At 41.6% G+C, this 25,869-nt stretch overlaps 2 protein-coding genes across 18 annotated transcripts in view; one reads left to right on the top strand and one right to left on the bottom strand.

Moving 5' to 3' along the window:
• The window catches only part of NCF2 (neutrophil cytosolic factor 2), a 30,246-nt gene extending 21,065 nt beyond the window's left edge, over positions 1-9,181 (top strand). For both annotated transcript variants that reach the window (XM_008521780.2, XM_070591005.1), the window contains exons 11-15: positions 1,670-1,695; positions 2,099-2,250; positions 2,374-2,485; positions 6,249-6,426; positions 8,706-9,181. In XM_008521780.2, coding sequence (XP_008520002.1) covers positions 1,670-1,695; positions 2,099-2,250; positions 2,374-2,485; positions 6,249-6,426; positions 8,706-8,818 — 581 coding nt within the window. In that variant the 3' untranslated portion in view covers positions 8,819-9,181. The remainder of the gene's footprint in view (positions 1-1,669; positions 1,696-2,098; positions 2,251-2,373; positions 2,486-6,248; positions 6,427-8,705) is intronic.
• Positions 9,182-10,238: 1,057 nt separating this feature from the next.
• Positions 10,239-25,869, bottom strand: part of SMG7 (SMG7 nonsense mediated mRNA decay factor) — an 84,553-nt gene continuing 68,922 nt past the window's right edge. For 5 of the 16 annotated variants that reach the window (XM_070590996.1, XM_070590992.1, XM_070590997.1 and 2 more), the window contains 11 exons: positions 23,327-23,446; positions 22,137-22,425; positions 20,053-20,197; positions 19,189-19,571; positions 18,198-18,569; positions 17,314-17,463; positions 15,282-15,362; positions 14,639-14,798; positions 13,790-13,960; positions 13,524-13,669; positions 10,239-12,634 (listed from right to left, as the gene is read on the bottom strand). In XM_070590996.1, the coding sequence (XP_070447097.1) occupies positions 12,521-12,634; positions 13,524-13,669; positions 13,790-13,960; positions 14,639-14,798; positions 15,282-15,362; positions 17,314-17,463; positions 18,198-18,569; positions 19,189-19,571; positions 20,053-20,197; positions 22,137-22,425; positions 23,327-23,446 (2,131 nt within the window). In that variant the 3' untranslated portion in view covers positions 10,239-12,520. Of the gene's footprint in view, positions 12,635-13,523; positions 13,670-13,789; positions 13,961-14,638; positions 14,799-15,281; positions 15,363-17,313; positions 17,464-18,197; positions 18,570-19,188; positions 19,572-20,052; positions 20,198-21,998; positions 22,426-23,326; positions 23,447-25,869 lie in introns of all 16 variants that reach the window. The other 11 variants (XM_070590989.1, XM_070590990.1, XM_070590988.1 and 8 more) reach the window with 3 other exon arrangements.

The raw sequence follows: 25,869 nt of genomic DNA, 5'->3' as shown, positions 1-25,869 counted from the left end.
CTCCAGGCTGCTTCCTGATGGAGAGTTGCTCTCCTAGCCTTCCAGAAAATTTCTGTTTCTTCTCCCAGCATGCCACTCAGCTTATGACCACGCAGACCCAGAGCCCCCTCTCTCCTGCACCACCCACCCACAACATAGAAAATAGATGCCCTTTCTCTCTACCTGCTCCAGCACACTCATGGGACTAGGGTGAAGTAGCTGATTTCTGGAGGGCGGTGAGTGTGCCAACTCAAGTAGTCACCAAACCCCTCCGTCGTCAAGTAGTGAACCCAAGTCCCATGAGGAGAGGTTGAAGTAATTGCACAAGTTTACCTCAGAGCGGGTGGAGTGGCTCTTTTCAAATGTCTGAGGGGCTCTATCTGGAAAAGAAACTGCTGTGCAGACCCTCAGGGATGAACGAAGGACCAAGGGGAAGAAAGGCTCTCCTGTCTCCTGATGTGTGGAGAGGGCTGCCTTGGGAAGTAATGGGCTTTTCACTACGGCAGTTGAAGCAGATTCCGAATAAGGGCTTGGTAGAGATGCATTGAACAGGTGGTTTGTCCAGATCCTAGATCGATGATTGTCATGCCCACCTGATCATCAGAATCACTTGGGATGTTCCCCACCCTCGTTTTTATTTTGAAAAATGTCAAACCTACAGAAAAGTCGAAAGTATAGTATAATAAACACCAGAATACCTTCATCTAAACTCACCAATTGTTAACATTTTGTACCATGCACTTGCCCTGTTCCTCTCTCTCTATAAATTCTTTTTCAAGTGGCTCAGCCACTTGAAAGTAAGTTCCAGACTCATGACACTTCACCCTACGCCTCAGCCTGTATCTCCTAAGAACAAGGACATTCTTCTGCATAACCACAATACAAATTGTTATATCTAGGACATTTAACATTAATATAATATTATAGAATGTATATTTCATATTCAAATTTCTCTAATTCCGCCCCCCCAAAATGTCCTTGATAGCTTTTTTGTTTTTATCTTTTCTATCTAGGGGCCCATCAAATATCACATATTAATTTAGGAAGACTTTTAGACTGTAGATTCCTAGACCTTTGATTCTGATTTTTCAGGACTGGAATTGGGCTTAGGAATCTGCATTTCTAGAAAAGACTTCCCAAGTGATTCTGATGATCAGCTGAGTTTGAGATCAGTGGGTTTTTTTGATCGTGCGCCCCCATGTAGTGAATATCTTTATGCATACTTTTATATAAATTATATGCATCCTGCTATATTAACATATTATGTATATTAGAAAACATACACAAAAATAAAGGACAAAGTTAAAATAAATGGCTCTGATATTTCTCCTTGTGGCTCGTTGGCTCATCTCGCACTGCCTGCTTTCCATTGCTACAGAGCCCTGACTGACCTTTGGGATCTCTGCTAACCCTATGGGTTGAGGAGGATATGGTGGTCCTCTGATAATTACCTACCTGCTCCCCAGAAGCAGAGGCTGGGTTCATTTGTGCGTTCAGGGTTTTGGCCTTCACATTTCGCCAGGGTGAGATATCCTCCACAGTTTATTAAAGTTAGTAATCACCCCAGAGATTAAAGGGTAAGAAGTTGGGTGCCCTGTGCTAAGAGGTTTCATTCTGTGTGTGGCAGGGGCTGGTGAAGAGTGTTCATTCATCATCTTCTTTTGTTTTACTCCTTACCTTCTCCATTTAGGTCAGAAAGAAAAAGAAGAGCCCAAGGTAACAGTTTTTTCCTTGTACTACTTCAAGTGGTAGAGAATGGAAGAGCTTAGGTTGTCACCATGGGCATGTCTCCCTGGATTATAGAAAGAGTCCCAAAGGAAGGGCAGACCAGTTGTCACCATATGTACACAGTCCATGGGCTAGGGACCCTCTCCCCCCGCTCCCGGCCAGACCCACATTTCCTACTAGCCCACAGCTGGTGGGTCAGAGCTCACTCAGTAGAAATTCCTATCCAAGCAACAGTTGAGTATGGAGGACCTCTGAAAGCCCTTCATGTTACCGTGAAACCAGTTACTTACTGGCCTTCTCCCTGCTACACAGAGTACTCCTCATGATCCAGGATGCTGCTAAGAGGAAGCCTCAGACACTCACGAGTTCCCTCTTCTTCCTCTCCCCTCAGGAAGTAAAGATCAGTGTCCCCAGGCCCTACACGCTGAAAGTGCACTACAAATACACAGTGGTCATGGAGACGGAGCCTGGGCTCCCCTACAGCCAGGTGCGGGACATGGTGTCTAAGAAACTGGAACTCCTGCCAGAACACACTCAGCTGAGGTGAGCTCCATGCAGGCAGCAGTTGGGGGTACAGCTGGGGATCTGGTGCTGGCCTGGAGGACAGAAGAGGAGGATGGTTCTGTGCCGATGTTCTCTGATTCAGTTCCTATTATCTCTACCCAGCTATCGGCCTAGGGACAGCAATGAGCTGGTGCCCCTTTCACAAGAGAACATGAAGGCTGCCTGGGGCCAAGTGAAAAACTACTGCTTGACCCTATGGTGTGAGAGCACAGTGGTGAGTGCGGTGAACTCAAGGGCTCCTAAGGTCATGTTTCAATTGGGCCACTTCCTCCACAACCATTCAACATTTATCCTGCACCTTCTGCGGGCCTGGCATTGTGCTTGGTGTTGGGGATACATGGGTAACCATCCGCAGCTCTGCCTCCCTTTCGTCTGCATCCTCACCCCGGTTGCAGCCAGGAGAGGGTTTCCCACAAGAGCAGAGCAGGCCCAGGAGCCCACAGAAAGCTCCGAGTCCCTTCCATCTGCTGCCACCCTTAATTGTTTCAAGGTTGGGCCCAAGCAAGGTTGGAATGAAGTCATAGCTTGAGGCTAAGCTCATAGTCATTCTTCACCAGAAGTTTCCTTTGGAGAGAGCACGTCAGAGTGAAAGAAAATAGTGAGCATTTATCTCACAGAGATGATTTGGATATACAACCTTCTGCCAAGAGCAAGCATCTATTGAGAACCTCCCACGTGCCAGATACTGTGCTAAGCGCACTCTGTGTGTTAACGTTTATGAACCCCATAACTCTAGGAGGTAGGTATTGTTATCCCATTTTATAATTTAGGTAACAAGGCAAAGAGAGTCAACTTGATCAAGATTACACAGCCGGTCAGAGTGGAGCCAGGGCTCAGGCGGGCATTGTGACTCCAGAGCCTGCCCACATTCTTGAACACCTCGCTGTGCTGACGGTACAAGGGCAGGTTATCTACAGGCCCTGAGGTCTAGAAAAGTTAACTGATTTTCCTGTAAGAATAAAGGGAGTCAAGAGCAACTCTAGAGGCTAGAAGTAGTAGCTACAAGGGAACACTCTTGGACCTTGTCCCTTAGTCTCCAAGGGAAAAGTTGCCATTTCTTTTTGTTGTTGTTGATGTTAATTCTCTCCCACAACCATGGCCCCTGAAAACCATCGGTTTTCTGTCAACACACATTTTTGTTTGCCTTTTATGTAACTTCATATAAGTGGATTGTACAGAACATATATATATATATATGTATATATTCTTTTGTGTTTTAATAGTCCATTTCTTTTTATTGCTAAATGGTATTTCATTGTATGGATACCTCAGTTTGCTTATTCACTCACCTCTTGGTGGACGTTTCGGATGTTTCCAGTGTTTGTCTAGTGACATTTATTCTTCAACAAACATTTGCTGAGCACTTACTGGTCTCTAGATAGCCATTGGAAATTGAAAAACTAGTAAGACACAGGCCCTTCTGGGGGAGAAGACAAGGGCAAACAGATGATTACGAAGCATGTCTTAAGTAAAGCGATGGAGATGCACAACTGGCATACTGTGTCGTGTAAGCACGTGGGAGGGTATCTCACCCCAAAGTGCTAGAGGGAAGTGGGACAAGTCAGCAGTCCCTAGAGAAAATGATGCTGAAATTGTCTGGAAGCTTAGCCTTACAACGGTAAATAGGAATTAGCAAGGTGGAGGTTAGGATACATTATAGAGATGGAGAGAACAGAGGGAAGACCGTAAGAGTTGGCATAGTGAGTGAAGGGGCTCAGTGCTACTGGACACAACAGAGAGAGTGGTGGGAGACAAGGTTGGAGAGGCAACGGGGCCAGATCATGGGAGACTTCATACACTGCTGCACTAGGATGATGTGAGCCAGGGAGAAAGTCGTTAGGTCTTGCTTTGGACTGATGATTCATGGAGCATATGAGCCAGGCAGGGAGCTCAGCGAGGCGGGCCAGTGGGCTTCCTCTGAGTCATCAGCACCCCATCCAGAGTCCTGGGGCTGCAGAGTCCAACACAGAGTTAATGAGACTGCAGTCTCCGCTGACCAAAGCCGTGGTTAACCGGGGTCCCTGTGAGAGCTTCTGTTCTTCCTCCACTAACCCGTGTTTTCTGCTGTAGCATTTTTAAACCGTGCCATCTGCAGTTATATCAATCTAGGGGGTATCAAATGAAACAGTTCATATGTGAATCCTTTGGAGAGCTGCTATTTTTCACCCACAAGTGGATGTGAGACCATGGAAATGACCACACTGGGAGAGCTATTCCAGCCCATCGAGGCCTTGGGCCCACAGTGGGTGGCTGAGTCCCTCCTCCAAACTGTCATCCCCACAACTGGGCAGGGCCTTCTGCTCAGCTGGGGAAGGGTCTCTTTGGTAGACTCTCACTCAAATCAAAGACAAAGGTTTGCTGGTGGGGGGGTGGGCGCGTGGAGTGGGGAATGAGTGGGAGAATTAAAGAGGATGGGCTTGGAGGAAGGCCCATAGTAAACCCCAGGTCAGCGGTATCTAAGGATTCAGAAAATTGCCTTCAGGAAGTGGAGTCACTGGAGCTGAGACCCCCGGCGTCTCTGGCTGAGAGGAGAGGCCCCAGGACCCTGGGGAAGGATAAGCGCTGGTGCTGGGGGTGTCCTGAAAGTTAGAAAGGTCCTTCTAGGTTTTCCATCCGTCTTTGGACTAATCCCGTCAGTATTGTCTTAAAAGGCTTCCGCCAAGTAGTAGTTTAGCTCTAAGTGTGAACTACTTCACTTAAAAGCCTTTTGTTTTTATTATTGTTAATTTTTGTCCTTTGAAAAGAGCTTCCACCCTCTTAGCAGCTGTACATGGCTAAGTCTCCCCCAATTCCCACCACAGTCTTTTTGGAACTCAATCCAGCCTCAGAGGTCATTGCTACACTTGGAGGTAGAGAGCCAGGATGTTCTCATTCACTTACCGGAAGAGAAGGAAAATGAACTAACATTTATTAAGTATCTACTCTACGCAGGAACACTTATTAACCACGTTTAAATATTTTTATATATATTTGGAATGATACTGTTACAGAGTAAGTGTTCAATAATTGCCAGCTATTGTTACTCTACATCATCTCATTTCATTCTTCTAGTCTCAATTTCAGGTGAGGAAAGTGAGGTTCAGAGAGGTTACGCTGCGTGCTCAGGGACACACAGCTTGTTAAGCAGTGGAGTGGACAGACCTAGGTCTTTGGACTCCTTAGGGCCATTTCCACCTTACTGAACAACCCTTCACTAAAGAGGATCTGCCAAGGTTGGGACAAACGGCATTAGGAAACTAGAACTTTCAACACTAGGTACAGCAATTTAGCCTAGAAGGGTTTTCTAATGTTGACTTGTTAAATCTTAAGATTTACATCTTTAGAAACTGCATCCTTCTCCTTCTTTTCAACATTTGTGGGTCAAAAGCGACCATAATGGTGACTAAGATGTGTAGTTACATACATAAAAAAGTAAAGCCTTTTTCAGGGCCTTAGAAAGATCATAGGCGCTGTGAAGTGGTTCTCAAACTCTAGCAAGTATCGGAATTAGCTAGACTGCTTCTCAAAACACAGATTGCTGGCCCCACTCGCAGGGAGTTCATGATTTAATAGGTTTGGGATGGATCCAAAAATGTGCATTTCTAACAAGGTCCCTGTATTGTGGGTGCTGGGGAAGGAGTGTTGGGTTCAGAGTTAGAAACCCAGGTTTGACTTTGGGTTCTGTCACTTACTTTTGACTCAAGCTTTCTCAGCCTGAAAAGAAGCAACAATAGCACCTCTTCCACCTTTTCCAGGATTACTGTAGGTTTTGGTAAGATTTGAAGCCTCTGTGGTCCTGCCGACCTTTTGGTTTCGTTTATCTGACCATCCAGTATTCATAAAGCACGTGTTAGGGCCGTGCTAGGCGCTGCTCACAAACCTGCCTTTAGGAGTTCACATCCCAGGTGCTACACTGACATCTCCCTGATTCCTGCAGTGATGTTCAACGTTCACCAGCCAGGAAGCTAGAAAAACTAACAGGCCCTTTATCATTTCAGGGTGACCAAGGCTTCCCAGATGAATCCAAGGGAAGTGACAAATCTGATGCTAATAACCTGACAAAAGAACCTCAGATTAAGGAAGGGAGACAAGTGGTAGCACTCTTCAGTTATGAGGCTACCCAACCAGAAGACCTGGAGTTTCTGGAAGGGGACATAATCCTGGTTTTATCAATGGGTAAGCACTACTTCTGGATTATAGAGACTTATTTACATGTTAGCAGAAATAAATTCAAGGGCAGAGAGAAGAAAACATCAATAACCTACAAACCAAACCTTAGCCAGTAATTTCAACCTCGTTCCTAGTTTTCAGCTGATGGGCAGGGAAGCAACAAATGGCAGACTTAGATAACATTTTGATTATTAAAGATGGCTATGTTTTGGAAGAAGGGATTGTCATTCTCAGTGGTACCGAATTGGAAGGTGGCTTTAATCATTCTGCCTTTGCACCAAGCCATACGATACTTATCTTTCGCAAACCACAGTTCTCTGAATTAACGTATTTTTCAAAAGTGAGGGAAAGGGATACATTTTGCCTTCAAAGTAGCTATTCAGATATTGCTCTTGTCTCTGGTGACTTTCCTGATTCTGTTAGGAACCAAACACATTAAAAACTGAAATAGCAAGTGGAGGTTCTAACTTAGTGCTTCTCAAAGTTCAGTATGCCCAAGCATCCTTCGGAGAGTTTGTTAAATAAAATTCTTTGCGCCAGCTCCCAGCGATCCTGACTCAGCTCTGGGGGGGGCCACAAATCCGCATTTCTAACAAGCTCACAGGTGCTGCTGGGCTACCGACTCCACTGAGCAGCGCTGTTCTAACTCAGGGTTTGACACAGTCTTGTTTCTCTACCTGGAAACAAATCAGAGTCCCATCACAAGCTTTGTTCACATGGCTGAAATGTTGCATGTTAGCAATGCAAAGTAGTGAAAAATGAAGACTATTATCAATTTTAAGAGAAACCCATCAGACTACGAAATGAGTGGGAGATTTTAAAGTTAACGAGGTAGAGGGTGAGTATACGAGTGTGGCAATGAACTCAAAATGAGTAATGGAACACAGAAGCAGGTGCACTGGCGGTGCGCATCTCCTGACAAGGGAGAAGGGAAACTCAACAGGAAGAATTGGGCTTAGTAACTCCCAGGGCTATTTTTTAAGTGCCAATATCAACCAAACAGCTAAACTGTCCAGTTTTTTGGGGGGATGGGAGGGGCAGGGATAAGGTAAAAACGCGAGAACACACTGAAAAACCTTCTGAGTAGATATGGAGAGAAGGTGGAGTATTCCTTACTGTAATATGTACAAAAGTCTAAGATGGCTTAATTCAGGAAGCACCCATATATTTTGAAAAGTTATCCTTAACGCTTAAATAGAAAACAGAATTCAGCACAAACATGGAGTGGGTCTGGAGGTTAGTTCAATTGTATTTCAGTTACGAGACGGTTTCATTCATAAAGTTTCTCAAACTTTACTGTGAATCACCTGGGAATCTTGTTAAAATGAATTCTGACTCTGGTTTGGGGTGGGGCCTGAGATTGTGCATTTGTAATATGCTCCCAGGATCCGGATTCCACTCCATGACTCACATTATAAGTAGGAAGGATCAAGACAGTGCAATTAGGATTACCTGGGGGAACTTTAGAAAAAATTCTGAAGCCCTGCAACACCCCACACAAATTAAAGCAGTTTCTGGAGACAGGCTGCAAGCCCCAGTGCTCTAACGTCCAATCTAGATGGCTGACATCCAAAGATGAACTCCTAACCTGGCTGTGTGGTCTGGTGGTTGGGCTGTGGAGTCGGTCATACCTAAGCTTTTTCTTAGCAGAGTGGCCCTGAATAAACTATTAATCTCGCTGGCTCTCCTCTTCCTTAGTAAAACGGGGATACTATCTACAGCTGACTGACTTAGCATGAAGTCGGAGAGCATACATATCCTAGTACGGTACTTGTACTTTATTAAAGGCTCAAAATAGGAGCTATTAAAATCCCTGTATTTTACAAACACGGACTAAACCCATCACTAGCTCCAACTCTCAATTCTTGGATCATTCACTAGTGAACATTTATTATTAGCATATTTAACCAATGGCATGTTCCTTTCCAGTAGTCAAAACAAAGATTCCCAACGGAGCTCAGATAAAACTCTCTCCTCTGTTAAAAAAATCCTATCTAAAGATTCAGTGTTCAATTTCTTTCATCTTATTTCTCTGGCAACTTTTTGAAAAATCTAATTGATTCTTCTGCGTTTTACTCCTTCATTATCATGTCTAAGACAGCAACCAATAAAAAGAGGGCTAAGTCCTATGTTCACTCTTACCTCAAATCACCTTCCAATATTGACTTTTTCCTGTTAACACTCTTGGGGGTGGAGGACTTGACAAAAGATCTGTGTGGAATAGCTAGATGAGGTCATTCTCTATATTGGTTTTAGAAATCAATGTATACTTTTTCTTTTATCAGTGAATGAAGAATGGCTGGAAGGGGAGTGCAAAGGGAAGATTGGCATTTTCCCTAAAGCTTTCGTTGAAGAACGTGCAACTACAGACTTGGAAAGCACTCCTAGAAGGGTCTAGGATGTTTCATAACCTACAAAGCTCAAGAAAAGGGAGTAGTATCATTTGCAAAATGTAGCACGCCTCTGCAGTACACTGTACCAAGAAGTTACTGTTTGGAAATATTATCTACATTTCCCTGTTAAAATTTAACCTAACAGACAACGATGTGAGAACTTAGGATGATGATTACCCTGGTGGGGTGGTGGGGTGAGGAGAGTGGTTGAAGTGTCTGGAAGAGCATGAGGGGGCTTCTAGGGTGCTGATAATCTGTTTCTTGCTCTGAGTGCTGGCTACCCAGATGTGTGTACTTTGTGAAAATTCACCGAGTGGTTCACTTCTCTGTATGTGTGATACCTCAATAAAAAACTTACAAAAACAAGACACCCAGCGTGCAGGCCCAAGGCCTAGGTGTAAATACCCCTATTTCTGTACCATTATTGTCACAGACTCCTAGAGCCTTACAGGTAATTCAGACAGCACACACACAAAATTAACTTTTCTTTTTTGTTAAAAGTCTCATTGCTTAAACAGAACCTAGACTGAATTAGGCTCCCATGGAACAAGCTTCAATTCCACAGAGAATTAAAATCCTAGAATGACATTCATGCCTTCTCAGAGAGGGATAACACTTAAGTGATGAAAAGCAGCAGCGTTCAAGGAAGCCAGTTGGTTAGTAGTATCCTATTAGTTAACATTTTATAATATTTACTATACTAATATACATGGTAGAATGCTATGGTTTTATTTACCATTTAACCAAATGGCCCAGTTTTTCAGGGTTAAACTGGGTGAAGGATTCCATAAATACCAGACCTTAGGGACTAGCCTTAATTCCTCTCCATTCCTTCTTCTTGTAAAGTAGGTATGGCTTTGTTAACAATTTTTCAAGTGTGTAGGTGCTTGTGAAAACCAGAGTTAGGAAATGAAGTGTAGATTGAGTCAACACCTAGGTGAAAGGATAGCTGACCAGTGTGAACACACAAACCGTTAAGCTATGGCACGGCTCAGGGGACACTACTGAAGGCCTGGCAGGCTCCCATGGAAATTTTGGACGCAACTCAAAGAAACATAATCCCAAAGCTAAGAACACTAATTACTGTTACTGCTGATGAGACTTAGTGGATTTTATAGGCCAAAAGGATAAACTATCTCTGAAATGCCTTATTAACAGTGACAATAGGGACAAAAATGGTAGGTTGTTAACTCCTTTGCATGAACCATTCTTTCTTTATTAAATAAAAGAATTTTGACAGTTATTTTCTTTCTACCCACCTCTTTCTATACAACGCACATTGGTTTGGAATGCTACTAAAAGCAAAAATAACCCTGACACATATTTGATTTCTGACCATCTTTGCTTTCTCCTAGATGACTAAATTCTTGCTTTTTAAGTTGCATTTTCTTTTAGGATAGAAAAGAAACAATCTACACACAGATCTGGTTGGAGAGAACATGGTTTAATTAAAGGCAAAGCTGATTTCAGCAGCTGCAGGTCTTGCACAGACAGACCAAAACAAAACAAAACAAAACGAAAGAAAACACAAAAGAAAGGCTACTACACAAAACCAGTTTCTGATGAAGATTCTCCTCTCCCCCTTCATTACTCAACACTGAGGATGCTAAGGCGAGGAACCCTGTCCCAAGAGTCAGAAAACATTCCAAACACCAAATTCTCATGCAGAAATGGGGCTGTAGATGGGACCTGGGTACTACTGGGAGTGAGATGGTGAACCTGGTTAGCTCGTCTAGGGTGCAAGAATCAGTGACAGTTCAAACACTGGAATGTTGCAGCTGCCTGAATGCAGAGCTCAAACACACAAAGAGGGGAAAGGTGGTAGGGAAGGAGGCTTGGCAGGGAGGGAATGGGAGAAAGGTGGACACAGGGAAGGGGCTGGAGAGAAGCACGAAGGGTTTCATATTGCCATTGAGTTCGGGGCATCACCCTTTCAGACCTTTCAAAAAAACAAGACAAGAACAAAAAAACCCAAACACCATGTCAAACTAAAAGCAATAATGTAATACAGGGCTCCAACCACTCTCTCTGAAGAGCAATGAGCAATAATCTCACCCCTTTTCATTGCTGGGGTTGCCCAGACTCCAGTGACAACCGGGGCTCCTGGATGTGCTTTGCTCTGCAGCTGTTTTCCAGCTTCTAAGTCCCACACTAACGCCAAACACTCAAACACATCACCCCTCCCCTCCGGGAGAGCAGATGGGCGTGTGCGCGCACACAAACACTCACACATACACACAAAGGAGAGACCTCCCAGAAAATAAACCCTATCACTAGCACAGCAATTGGACATTTAGATTGTTTCCATAATTTCCCCTTAAAATATTACTTTTCCAGGAAATGACTAACAGAAATGCTGTCCTTCTGTTTCTACACAAGAAAATTTTCAGTCCTCTTTCCTTCTAATAAATATCAAATAAAAGTTTATTTTCCTTTCCTTCGCCTTTTCCAGAATGGACTTCGCTGTGTTTTCTTCTGCGCGTGATGCACACGTGTCCGTGTTGCCTTGAATTTCACTCTGAAAGTGGAGGCTGGGAGACTGCGGCCGGGCAGGGGCCGGGCCCCTTTGTGGGCTATGTGGACGTCGCTGCTTCCTTCCTCTTCAGACTGTCTTTTGGGCCTCAACTGCTGGCCCCCATGCTGTTGCTTCTTGGCGAGATGTTACACATATTAGGAATAAAAACAATTACTAGCATACAGCATAGGGTAGAAGAGGGGTGGAGGTAGGGACAGGAGGAGGTGGGTGGTAAGTGGGATGGGGGCACAAAAACCAACCAAACAAAAAATGACCACACTGAAAGCTTCTACCTATTAAAATACGTCAGGCCATGAATGGACTGGCCTGCCTTCTGTGAGATTGCTTGCTATGCTACCGTAAAATGTACAGGAATCAAAAACGTTAATTTAAAATCCTACAGCAGTCATCTGCTAGTCCAGCCCAGCACCACCACCCACACTGCATCCTCGATTGGGGCTCGAGCACCTACAGATGAAGGGCATTTCCTGCTGGAGTCTCCAGGCCAGAGGAGGGCCTACCAGAACCTTCTGTGTGAAAGTTGAGGCCTTGCACTCTCCCTTCTGGAACACTCCCACGGGCTGAAGAGGTCAGTTTCCCCATCCTGTCACCACCAACCTCTCCCAGGAGCAGTGAACGGGGCTCTCCTGGCTACACACTGCCTAGAAGCAGCACATCTGTCTGTGGAAGAATTCAGTGTGATATTTTACTTCTGAGAGTAATAACAATAATAAAAGATGTTTAGGAATAATTTCAACTACATTCTCAGTCAGCAAAGCAATCATTAATGGATTCCTATTTTATTCCCCAAAGAGGAAAAAAGGACTGAGAAGTTCCCATTGGCTTCTCCCATCTGCCTTCCCTTCTCAGCTTTCACTTCCCACGTGGCTGGGGACATGCACGATGGAGAAGGTGAGAGGCGGTGATATCAGGTAACTGAGTGAGACAAACAGCAGTTCCCCTCTCCCTCCGGAAGGCCCCGGGGGGACGGAGAGTTCCTGACGGTTTTTTCTTTTTGTTGCACTGCGGACATTTCGTGCACACTCAGCGGGCTGGTGGAACACTTACACCCTCTCGACAGCAAGAAGCAGAAAAGAGGGCTGCCACCCGCAGGGGACTGTGTGGGCCAGTCCTGCAAACCCAACATGCCATGGTTTATGGAGCCTTCATTCCCGGGGTTGCCACTTTGGCCTCAGTGTGGAGGGTTCATGGTGCCTTGTCCCCGCTGCTGTTTCTGCTTCTGCTGCATTAACAGCTGCTCCAGAGCGGAAGGTCCAGGATGCATCATGGAACTGGACCAGATAGACTGAAAAATAGCCCAGAGCTTGTCAGCAGAGGTCAAATAGCTAGTTGTCTGAAAGGAATTTGTTTTTCAATCCCAGCGAAATACGAAGACATATATGTCCCAATATCCCCACCCCCTAAAAAAATCCAGCTATTAGAAAAAGTCATCTTAAGACTGTCTTCAAGACTAGTTAGTTTCCATTAAGATTACTTTAAACCAGCAAAGGTAAAAGTACGTTTTGTATAAAGTCTTTTTACTAAAACTCAGCTCCATATGGGAACACAGAGTTTTTATTTATTTATTTACTTACTTTTGAGGAAGATTAGCCCTCAGGTAATCTGCTGCCAATCCTCCTCTTTTTGCTGAGGAAGACTGGCCCTGAGCTAACATCCGTGCCCATCTTCCTCTATTTTATATGTGGGATGCCTATCACAGCATGGCTTGCCAAGTGGTGCCATGTCTGCACCGGGGATCTGAACTGGCAAAACCCGGGCTGCCGAAGCGGAATGTGTGCACTTAACCAGTGAGCCACCAGGCCAGCCCCTACAGAGAATATTATTATAAAGGTTTTAAGCAAATGAAACATTTCTAAAATTAGACCCCCTTCTTTTATTTGCTCAGAAAATGCTTAAATCAACCATTCCAAGATGAATCAGAATTTTCTTAACCTTAGAATACAACTAAAACCTTGGTGTTTCTGCCCCCGTGAAGCTACTGCTTTATCACTAGTGAATTCACAAATTAAAAAAAAAAATCCCATTCAAGAATTTTATAAGGCAGACCATGTTTCTAGGACTTTGCTAGATATGTATTATGAATTAATTAACTCTAAGGGCCTTAGCAATAAGCCTAGCTATGTGAATGAAAGCAGAGACATCTCTTGTGGTTCTTGTTCCTAAAATCCACTCACCTTTAGGCTTTCCATGAGGACAGCAGAGGAATCCTCCATGGAGGGGCCATGGCTTGTCCAGGTGCCACTTGGAGTGCTGGCCTGATGCCAACTGCTCTCAGAGGATGACGTTGCTGAGAGATAATCAATGCCAAATCCACCCATGGCTAAGGGATAAAAAGGGGCAAGAGGAATTCAAGATGCTCTATTATTGCCACATGCCAACAGCCAGGGAAGGACGGAGTAAGCTATTTCACTTTTGCTAGGCAATGAAGTCTGGATCTCACCTGGCTTGTCAGTTTTCCACCGATCTGCAGTTCTCCTATCTCTGTTATCTGGAGTCCCGATGGGTCCAAAATTGGAGAATGGAACAGAATTATGGTTGTGTGTTGGAGGGGAGCTTGGCAGGCTGCTCGGGTTAGAGGAATGAGGAGATTGGCTGGCTGGTGTTGAATGATCTATTAAATAATAACAACATAGGACATTAAATATAAGATGTTTCACAAACATACCAAGAACTCAAGTTTCCTGTATATCTGATCACTTAAATTCTACTAAAAATAACCACTGGGCTTTAGGGGAAAGGCAAAATAAGGGCCCATTCCGCTAGATGCACTAATTTGTCTTACCACACATATCTAGGGCACATTTCCTTGCCTTAAAAAAAAAGCAAAACCAAACAGTATACAATTCTGTCAAGTGCAGGCACTATTCTCGCACACCTGTTTCAGCTAAGTATCTAGTGGTCTGCTCTGTCAGAAACAGAATTGTCTAACCTTAAGAATTACTATTAAATCAGACTCCGTTTATAAAAGAGAGATGCTAAAATCTCTATTTTTAAAAGTGCAACTTTTCCTGCAAAGAATGAATATCCACAAACAAAACACCTGGAAACCTTAAGTTAGAACCCATATTTTTCTCGATTACAACTCTGCTGGTTACTGAGGATGTAAAAAGCTTTTTTAGTGGCATTTATTATGTGAACTTGTTCATTAGGCTTTTTTTCCTATTTTCTTTCAGAAGTTACTTTAAAAATAAATAAATAATATTTTTATAATTACAAAATCATACTAACTCTTAATCAGTTTGAGTGTATAGGAAATGCAAGGTCTGTAAATTTAAAAACTAGTCAATACCTGAACTGGCAGGAAGTGATGGAGACCACGGAGTCCCTTCAAAAAGAGAGTACAGTGATGTTTCCTGGGGGGCCATCGAGGGATTAAGTTCTGCTTTGGAGCTGGTTGTCAGGTTTTTCCCATATACCTCATTGAACACACTGTTATTTGGGTATCTTTCCTGAAAGACAGTGACAACCAAGTTGCAAACTCATTCCAAGGAAAGAGAGTTAAGAAAATCCCACATTCAGGTTCATGGATGCTTGATACAGGTTAAGTCTTTCTTAACAAGACAAACTTTTGAAGGCTTTTATTTATTTCTTTCAGTTTTCCTATTAAACTCATTTTTCGTTTGCTTTTTCCCTCATCCTTCATTTTGGTCTATTTAAACCACCCAGGTTAAAAAGTATGAATAATTTATTTGGTTAAACAACAAAGTCCTAAGGATTTCAATATTAATGAGAAGTTAACGTGTTCAAACTTAACAACACACAAGTCGCTAGTGTACCCCAATCAGAGGGAGGGGGGTAAAATCAAATATCTGGAAGAAACCAATATATAGATGAGAACGGACAGAGGAAAACAGATGTGCTTTAATAGAATGGGAAAGAAAACACTGGCTGATAATGAAAGCACAAAGCAGGATTCTTCACTGTTTACCCACCTGATTGAGAGAGAATCCGGTGAGGGACAGGAAAGAAGATGAATGTGACATGAGCTCCGAGGGCTTCTCCAATAAGGATTTCTTCACAGTCCCGAAAAAAAAAAAAAGGCAGTTAATTTATGCCTTACATTTTCTTAATATTAACCTTAAGATACTGTACAACCAAAGTGAAAGACCACAGTTTAAGCATACTTGCACTCATCCATCATGTACAATGTAAGGCTTGGAAGATGTGAATTCAAATCTGTTGAATACCATGACACCAGCTAAGCTCCAGCAGCCGCAGGTGAGTCAGAGAGAACCCTCCTTGACCAGTACCTCTAATCTAGCACAGAGATCCTGGCAGGGACCAGAGACTCTGGAAAACAGCAGTTCTGAGTGTTTTACCAAGCATGAGTCTCATGAATCCCCTTGTCAACAGCTGCATTTAAAATACTTTTACAAGATCTGGCACTGTTTTCTCCCCAAATTTTTAAAACACTGACATTAATGACTTAAAAAAAGTCTTTCAAATCCATTTGCCAACTTGTTTTGTTAACATGGTTCCTAAGCAGCTCTATTTATGGTATATATTAAAATAGTTCCTAAAGTCAAGCTTACATTTATTGGCCCTAAGAAAGTTATTAGGACAAAGAAAAAAAGCTGAATCTCTGATGCTTACTGGCATTGAATAGTTGGTCAACAAGGCACTTATTAAACACCTACTACATGCAAGGCATTTTCACACACATTATATCATTAACAATGTTAAATATAGGAATGGTTATAGTCAAAGTTTTTTTTAAACATAAAAAAAAAACCCCACTAAAAAGGCCTCCCCCCGCCTTCCAGAATCAGCTTCCTTTCCAATGGACGGGGCCAACACAACAGGAACTAAGTGGGTAGGAAGCAGATGGATAGAGAGGCACGCCCCCAGGCCCTCAAGCCACCCCAGGAGAAAAAGCAGCAAGCAAAGCAAACGTGTAGAGGCAACAGGATAGCAGCTGGGCTTCCCTACCACCTGGGTGCTGTCAGGGCACTGTTCACATTTCTAGGGGACCTTTTACTTCTGCCAGCTTGGGGGAAAAAGTGGGATGTCTCTATGGCCACTCAACCATGCAAATTCTTAGGGAACTTTAAATACCAGGGACGGCAGCTTCTGTCATGAGGATCATTTATAAGCTTTTATTTTTCGTAATAGTAAAATCAATGCATTTTAATCTTATGAATGTTTTCTTGCCCCATGTTTATGGGAAGGAAACAGCAAGAAAGTAACACTGAAAACTATTTTACATTTTATTAAGATGGAGTGAAGGGAGGAGAAAAAACCACATAGCACACATCTTTCTTCCCTTTTTTATACTCCCTCACTTAGTAAAATAGATTGTAAATATTGATGAGTGTACAGAATGACATCCTTGGAAATGCAGACTGGGTTTAGAACATTATTTTTAAAAGATACCACTAATCAATTCTTAGACTTTATTTTACATCATCCTAGTTATTTATCTCTGTATTCACTCATTTATGGCACTCCAACAACGTTTATAAATAGAATCCTCTTCATTTTCACTCATTCTGTTTATGAATCTGACTCTGAATTTAGATCAAGGCTCTTAGTTAACCAAACATAAAAGAGCCATGTACCGTTCAATAACGTCTTTCATTTCATATTTTGAATACGTGAGCAAAAATCTCACTGCATCTAAGCAAGATTAAATGACATTTGAAATTCCTGGGTCCAGATGGAAGTACCACCTGAAAAGTAAGTTAATTTGCCAGCAACACATCCTGTGTGTGACCAGCCCTGCAGGATGCTTTCTGGATAACACGTATAACAAAGCCATGGCTCTAAAATTTGAGGGAATTATGGAGTTAAAAGGTTTCTGATGTTCTACTACCATTTAAAGGTTAGTTTGGGCGATCAGGAAATAAGTTTTACAGCTCTGTAAAGGAAAGCCTCAGAAAAAGAAATCACTCATTCCAAGTACTATAAAATCTTAGGGAAAAAGCTGGGGTTAGAGCAAGAAGAAGAATTATGTCAAATACATACAAAGAGGCTTCGTCCAGGAAGAGAGGCGAGAGGCCCCAGCAGAGCTGGGTAAAGATCAGGAGGGTTAGAAAAAATCAGCTCTTCCTCTTCCTCCAAGGCAGCCAGACTCTTTAACAGGTCCGGAGGAAGCAGAGGGGAGCCCTTGGGGTCCTAATGACAGAAAGGATCACAGTGAGAGGCAATAAGGGATGACAAAACACAAAGGAGTGGCAGCATGATTAAGGGGACGGAAGGCAACTAAAGTTAAGGAGGAAGAAGATATTAATTGTGAGCCAGTACTATGCGAAGAGGAAAAGCCTCTGAGACACAAAAGCAAAGTGACACAAGGACAATGGTAGTGAAAGATCAAGACAACAGAAAGAAGTAAAAATATTGACAAACAGAGCAGAACACAGAAGCTTAACGTGGCTAGTGAGTAAAACAACGCAATGGAGCAAAGTGATTAGCATGCCTTGTGCTAACAAACAGAGAAACAGCTCTTTTTAAAAGTTACAAACACACACCTGTTTCTCATGAATAAAAAGGCAAAGGGGAACTCCACTATCAAAGATAACCAGCTGACTTTGTTCCTCTCAGAACGCAATTTGTATAAATATGCAGTAAACCTATTTTTAAACTTAGATGATTCAGCCCAACTGAGAGGAGCTTTGTCTCAGAATTCTCTAACATGCTGTGTTAGAGATTTCTGCATGATTTCTCTGCCAGACCATCACAGTTCAAAATCAGCAACAGAATTCTTCAGCTCCCCAGAATCAAACACACTGTGCAACTGTGAGGAGGAGGCCGAGAGCTGCACTGATTACTCAGCAGCATTCTGCAGCAGCAAAGAATCAGAGGGCCTCTGTAAACATCTACTTGAGAACGTCAAAGGAAAAGACATAGACCTCAAATGGCATCCTGGGCACAGGATCCTGCTCTGGACGGAAGACTCCTGGTGATCGTTTGCCCCTGCGGTCCATATTTGCTTGCTGTGCCATTACAGCTCTGTTATCAGCCATGCTGTAGGAAGAATCCCAGTAGAATTCTGGGACCTTGACTTCTGAGGGATTATGGTTATATGGCTCCATGGGAAAAGGCTTCATTTTTTTCTCTAGAGGCTGCTGCTGCATTACAGGAGGTTGCAATGACGGCTCAAACAGTTTTATGGGGTCTTGGGTCTGAAGGTAGTAGGGCTGTTTCACAGGCATGATTTTCCCTAATGGGCCTTGAACCTGAGGGGGATTCCACAGCTGTTTGGAGGCATCTGCCTGTTGATACTAAAAAAAGAGATGCCTGTCATCAAGATGAGGATAAAATGCGATGTTCCTTACACTCAATAATCAGGAATCACAGAATGAACTTGAGAGATTTTACAACCAACAAAATGCAGCAATTTCTTTTACCCTTTAGGTTTTCAATAGACAGAGCTTTCTGGGAACAGATAATGGGCACTGAACTCGTATGCTCTTTCAGTTCAATTATTTAAGAGGCTTAATGAAAGAGTGTGTGTTTCCCTCTCCCGCTTCAAGTGCTGTGGGGATGAAAATATTTAACATTGGTGTCATAGCTATCTTAATACCTCATCAAGATTATGATTCTATTTCCCTTCTGTAGCTTATGCTCAAATAGGAGAGAATTATTTACAGAAAATACTTTCCTATAAAGCTGAGAAGTAGTAGCAATAAGGAATGATAGTCAACATCTATTATCCTTTACAAAAGTAAAAAGGAAAACATCTAAACTTTCTTAAATGCCCAAGACAATACTTTTGTATTCCCATAATCATTACAAGTCTAAGCAAGTATGTGAAAGCCTAACTAGTATTTTTAATTAGCCAAACACTGATTATTCCCCCATCCTTATTGGAGTTGAAAAGTAGCCATAACTGTAACTTACCTGCTGGAATCCAGAGTGGTGAGGAGGGCTTTTCCCCAAAGCTGGCACGGCTTTTGTAGGGGATTGCTGTTGCTGAGCTAGGGCTTGAACCTGCAACTGGCTTGTAGACTGTGCTGTTGGCTGAGCTGGTAAAGATGTAAGGGGTTGCTGGGAAGGTGGCTGTGGTGGTTGAGGTCCCTGGTTCATTGGCCCTGGTCCAGAGGGCCGTTGCTGGCTGTAAGGAACGTGGGACTGTTTCCCAGCTTGCACCTGGTTTCCTGCTGGAGAGTGAGCTGTAGGCTGAAGAAAGGTTCCTGGGACAGAAACACCAGCTGGGAAGGTGTAACCTGAGCCCATAGAAAATGCCACAGGAGGGGGGATAACATATGTTGGGGGCGGGAACCCTTCAAAATAGAAGAACATAGCTTTAGTTCCAAAGAAACTTAGCCAAAGAAAGGCAAAAATATGTTATTTTGCAGTGGGGTGGGGAAGAGGTCTTGAATAAACTTATAAAAGGCAGGGACCAACCACCAAGTAAGATGGATCAAGTGTCAATCTTTAACTTGATTTCAAGAATTAAATACAGACTATTGGCTGCTCCTTCCATCCACTGAAGTAAGTGGAGTGTTCTAAACGGGGTTTCTTAAATGCTATCTACGTTTAGTGACAGGAATTCCTTCATGATAAACATGAACTTGTATATAGACTACAGAGAACCAGCTCAAAAATAATTTCATAAGCATTAGGGAAAAGAGAACTTCCTTTTACCTTATAACATTATGGCTTAGTAATGTTCCTCTGACAGAGTATAAATTACTCAATGAATGAACACAAACTTCTACACAGATGGGATTAAGTAGAAGAAATTACAAAACACATATTTACCTGGCCGGCTGGGAAGAGGAGGGAAGGCTCCAGGGTGATGAATGGGGATGAACTGGGAGTTACTTGCTTGACTTGGGGTTTGAGTTACAGGTGTTTTCCTGGCTTCAGAAACGGGGGTCTTTCTTAGTTCTGTCTGGGATTTCACCTATGACCAACAGAAGCAAAACTATCTATAATAATCTGAAACTCAGATGTATCAGAAAGAGGCACCTACTCTAAGAAAGTATTTAAAACCCCATTAAGTAAAAAAAAAAAGCATATACCAAAGATATTTAAATTCACCTAAATTAAAAATGGAAAAATCAAAACAAATTACTTAATTAGCAATAAAAAATATATAGGCTTAGTTTTACTAGGATAATTATTTTGCTTTCACAAAATTATAAAAATACTAAACACCAAAAGGACCTGAGAGCTCATCTGTTTTACAAATGAGACACCTGATGCCAAGAGGTTAAAATAGCTGTCTACGATCTTAAGCCACCTGTTATGGGCCCCAGGGCCCTTCAAAGTCTAGCTCATTAAATAACACATGAACTACGAATTAATAATGACTGTTAACGCACAGGTAAGATGCTCTGGCCCTCAGTTTAATTTCATCAGGGCAGCCTTAAGTGGAGCAGTCAGGCATCCATCCTCTACACTGCAACCCTATCCTTCAGAATAAATAAGGAACAGGCCCCGAGATCCTACACATGGAGCCAGAGAGAATTAGGTGACACAAGCACTGCTCAAGATGAGTAAAGTGAGAGAAAATAGGAAGGATTTATAGAAAACTTTGGAAGAGGTACAGCGGGTGGCGATATATTGATTACTGTCAGCCTTTCTTTAATCATCTATAAGCAGACTGAAGAGGGATGAGAGACCAGAAAGATTTTATTTTCAGTCTGGACCTTGCTGGGAGGCAGTTACAGAGAAAGGAGGCAGAGCAGACAGGAAATGCTGTACTCTACTCCTAAGACACTGGCCCTTCAGCTTTATAGTTCATGTGATCTTTTCCTTGCCTTTCCCCATCTGTCTCTGTGCTTTTTCTCAATTTCTACTATGTTTTTCTCTGTTTCTCCCCTACTATTAACCTTAAAATAAAACTATTATGTTCTTATTCCTCCCTTTCCCCCAAAAAAACCCGATAAGGAAAATGCATTGAAGGTATTATTTACGTGCAAGCAACCTTCAATAATGTAAGATTCCGCATGCCTACTACAAAGACATTTGCCAAATCGTGTTAACAAATCAAATGGCTACTTACATATTTATTCAAACATTAATGGTATTGATAAAACCACCACAAAGACCCTTTTCCGTTTATATGAAATCATTTGTAACTCTCTGAAAAGATTTTTTTAAAAAGTCACAAATAATTGAGCAGTGTTTATCTTTTTTTTTTCCCAGTATGAGACTTGGGTTCTTGCTTCACAAATTCCCATGAGCTAGGATAATAGTGAAGCAATATAATGCTACTGGGTGGGACAGGAATTAATGTCAAGGAAAAGAGCCTCATCTTTCCAAGAATACATTTTATTTTGTATAGGGAATCTGAAAAAAAAATTGTATAAGCCTTGATAGACTCCTGGTTCTACTGGATCTATAAAAGACCCCAAATTTCCCACGATAGCACTAACAAATGGCAATTATACCTTCCAAAAAGAAATATAACTCTTTGTGGAATTGACAGCTCTAAACTGATCATTTCAAACCACTAAAACTGCAGAGAATTGACAAAAATGTCAAACCAAGTTGAGATTCTTTTCACTCACATTCTAATTCCCAAGAGTTGATGAAATAACCACCTACCATAACTCTCTACGTGACCTTACTATGCAGCATTCAAAGAATCCATTCAAGCTTCCAGAACAGAAATTCTCAAGGCTTTAGTAACAAAATGAAAACTCTTGCCTTTTGTGTGAGCCTTCCTCTACCTGCGTTATAGTTCAAATACAGCTTACCTGCACTGCCACATTCTGCTTTCCTGTTTCCTGTAACTTTTCTAAGGTGCATTTCTTGGTGTCTGTTTTCCTCTTGGTGTTGTCCTTCTTGCCATCATTCTTAGTTACAGTTACTCCTTTGCTACAGTCCCTTCTCACCTCTTTGGGAGGAAAACTTCTTCCTTGGTCTCTGTTCACTTCTCGTGGCTTAATGTTCTCTTTGAAGGTGACCACTGGTTTCTCTCCTGTGTCACAGCTGTTGCTTAGACTTCGGCCTGTAGACAGCACTGACTTCAGCCCTGGGTTCCCATCCGCAGCCAGTGACTCTATCACGGATGTTTCTTGCAGAATGAGGTTCTCTTTGGCTTCACCGGGATCTTCCAGTATTAACTCTGGGATTTCTGTGATAAACAACAATTTCCCTACCTCATTTTCACACTGAATCAGCCTAAAAAAGTAAAAATAAATCCATATATGAAAAACATAAACCTAAAAAACAGTAACAATCGAACTGTGTATGGATCCAACAGGCAATACATTCCCAGCCCTAAAAACTTGGAAATAGCAGAATATAACAATGTGGATTCAGGAACACAAAAAGTAGTTATGTAGAAACTCAGATTCTTGTTACCACACTTAACATCATCACAACATATTCTGATTTTTTCTAATAATTACAGCTACATTTACCAAGCATGTTTTAAGCACAAGGCATTAGACTAGGCCCTTGAAATAGCCATCTATAATACCTGTTTTATAGGTGTGAAAATTGAAGCTCAGAGGTAGTAATAAGTTCATTCAAACATGCAACCATTTAAGTGTTTACAGTATGATAGAAACCCACATATGAGAACGAATATGAAATAATTACTGGTTTTGGAAAGGTTATAATCAACTGAGGAGATCCTAAGGACACACATTTGGGGAAGTGGAAGAACTAGAAACTGAATTCAAACCTGTCTGACTCTAAAACCTGTGCCCTTTCCACTATACCAACTACCATATGTGCTTTGTATTTAACTAGCCACTAGCACCATCCAGGTCTGTTCTGACTGACACTGACGACCATGCTCCTGTCAATACAAATCACCATAACTGTGAGCATAAGACTTAATTAGATTTACATAGATGTTTATAAACTAGAGGAGAAGCTCATGATAAACAAAGGAGACAAGGCCAACTCCTCTATAAAAGGCTGTGCAATGGGAAGAATAGAGATACAAGAGTCTACTTAGGGTGATAATTTGACATTGTGTCACCAACATTTGCCATAAGAGTTTATGATCAATAGCATTATACCAAAGCCTAAAACGTGTGTGGGCTGTGTATGTGTACCCAGTAAGGAATACCTTGGCTGATTATCGGCGATCCACTTGCCTATAGAGATCAAGCGCTGCTGTCGTATTTGTCGTTGCTGACCCTCTTTGTCTCCTGTAATACCCTGGTGGCCTTTGGAAAAATCCAAGTTCCTAAAATTGATATGAGCAAATTACAGAAAATTAAACTACTAGAGATATTTTCCAGGCAACCAAGTTCACCTAATTAACTGCAATGGTTTCAGATGTTTCCATACAGGCTGGTTACTTGATGTCATCAACTGCATTTGTTTGAATGTATGCTGCCAAAGATAATATGCAAATTTACCACATTAAGATGATACTTTTTACTTATATTTCACTTTCTAATTGAGGAGCTCAAATAAATCACCACCCTTCATTAGGAAAGATTCTTTTCTTGTAAGAAAAAAGTTTTGATTAACACTTACCTTGCATTACCTAAGTAATTTGCTTCTTGAAATGACCATGGCAATGCTCACGGTCTCTGAGATGCCTATTCTAATAAATACTATTAATTTATCCACTTTAAAGTGGCCAAATCTAAATCAGAAAAATGTATAAATATCATAAAGTATATACAGCAAAAAACTCAATGAAATTAGGAAGGTAAATCAACTGAAAAAATAAGGATTTCTCAGATTTCTTCGTCTTAAACTCAAGACACTGTATCTCTCTCTCTCTTTTTTTAAAGAATCTAAGAATTGCCAGGCAGTAGGCTAGATGCTGAGCACACAGATAAATGAGAAATAGTCCCTATCTTAAGGAACAGATAATTATGATTTAATCTGACAAGTACTACAATAAAAACTATGCAAAGAATAGGAGAGCATAGTAAAAGGAGGGTTAGTTGCTTCTCATAAGCTCTGAAAAGGTTTCACAGAGCAAGTGACACCTGAGCTGGACCTCAGACAGGTATGGGTAAGTGCTTACAGGTTGCTAAGGGAAGGGCAGAGAGGAAAAGGGAATGTTCTAGGTATAGCATGAACAAAGTTTTGGAGGAATAAAGATGCAGAGCTATTCAAGAATACAACATAGTGAAAGTATGCTACATATTAAAATTGAGGGGGAGGGAGTGGAAGTGGCAGAAAACATGACTTAAAAACTAAGGACTAGATAGTGATAGAAAATGTGGCTGAAAAACTAATCATCTGGATGTCAAGCTAAAAAAGACAGTAGAGTAACTGGGGGTGGGTAAATTGAAGTTTTTATATTAGTAATGGGACATCATCAGGTCTATACTTTAAAGACATAATTGTGGAAGCAGGGTAGAAATAACTATTAGAAGGAGAGGGACTGTAAGTAGGGGGGTTGATTAGGAAGCTTGATTAGGAAGCTTTTCTATATTCCAGGTAAATGGTGATAAAAGTCTGAACCATGCAGAAATAAATGAAAGGAGCTGTATCTAAGATGCATTTTGGACACAGAATCACAAAGACTTTATGAGAAAAATTAACAGAAAAAGGATTTTTCAGATTTCTAACTTGTTCATGTAGGTAGATAATGGCACACAGATAAATACAGAAAGATCATTTTTTGTTGACCAAATAACAAAACATAAGTTCATTTTTGGTCATGTTAAAGTTTGAGATGCATAAGAGAGATCATATTGTTAGAAATATGAGTCCAAACTCCAAAAGAAGTCAGAACTGAAAATTTTGGACTTACTATCCATGAAATGAAAGCTCAAGACAAAGGGATGGATTTGATCACCAAGGAGAATGGAGAAAGTGGGAAGGAAAGGGGAAGGAAAAGAACCTTGGAGAGTACCAATATTCTGAGGCATTTGGTACAAAAGAAAGAGTGAAAGACTGAGCGTTAAGGGTAAAAGAAGAGTGGTGTCACAGAGCTAAGGAAAAGAAGGTTTCATGAAGGAAGGGGATCAACATACTCAATGTTAAAGAAAATCAAATAGGATGAAAATTACAAAGAAGTCAGCGGAATTTCATAAATAGGAGAGCACTGATAGCTAAATGTGCAGTAGGCTAAGAAATGACTGAGAGTGGAGTCAGTAAGGTTAGCCCACACTACTCTTTTAAGAAGTCTGATAATGAAGAGAAAGATGGGGTTATGAATTTTACTTTTTAAAAAGAACAGGGCATATTTGTATGTTACCAAACTAAAAGGAAGTAAATAGTTGTTAAAAAAATGAAAGATAATGGAAATACAATGCAAAAAGAGGGTACCGGAGGAAGGTTCTTGGTGAGGTAGGAAGGGATGGGATCAAGGACCCAGACGAAAGGGTTAGACCTGAAAAGAAGTAAGTTGTTTATTCCTCTGAGAGAGGAAAAAAAGAGATGAAGGAAGATTGGAAAACTAGACTGCTTTATCATTATTATTGATACAAAAAATGTCAAGCAATATTCTTTGACTTACATTTGGTTCCCATTTTTGACTTTCCCTCTAATTTCAAGAGAAGTATAAAACGTAAAATTCAGTGATTAAATATCACTTGGGAGAAGCAATTTTCCTTTCCTCCATATTTTTTAAGTATTTAGTATTCATATAACACAGGAATTAAAGGCATGACATACACAAATCCATTTCACATCAAAAAA

This window comes from Equus przewalskii, chromosome 23 (genome assembly GCF_037783145.1).
Source record: "Equus przewalskii isolate Varuska chromosome 23, EquPr2, whole genome shotgun sequence".
Lineage (NCBI taxonomy): Eukaryota > Metazoa > Chordata > Mammalia > Perissodactyla > Equidae > Equus > Equus przewalskii.
This window is presented reverse-complemented; position numbering and strand designations above follow the sequence as displayed.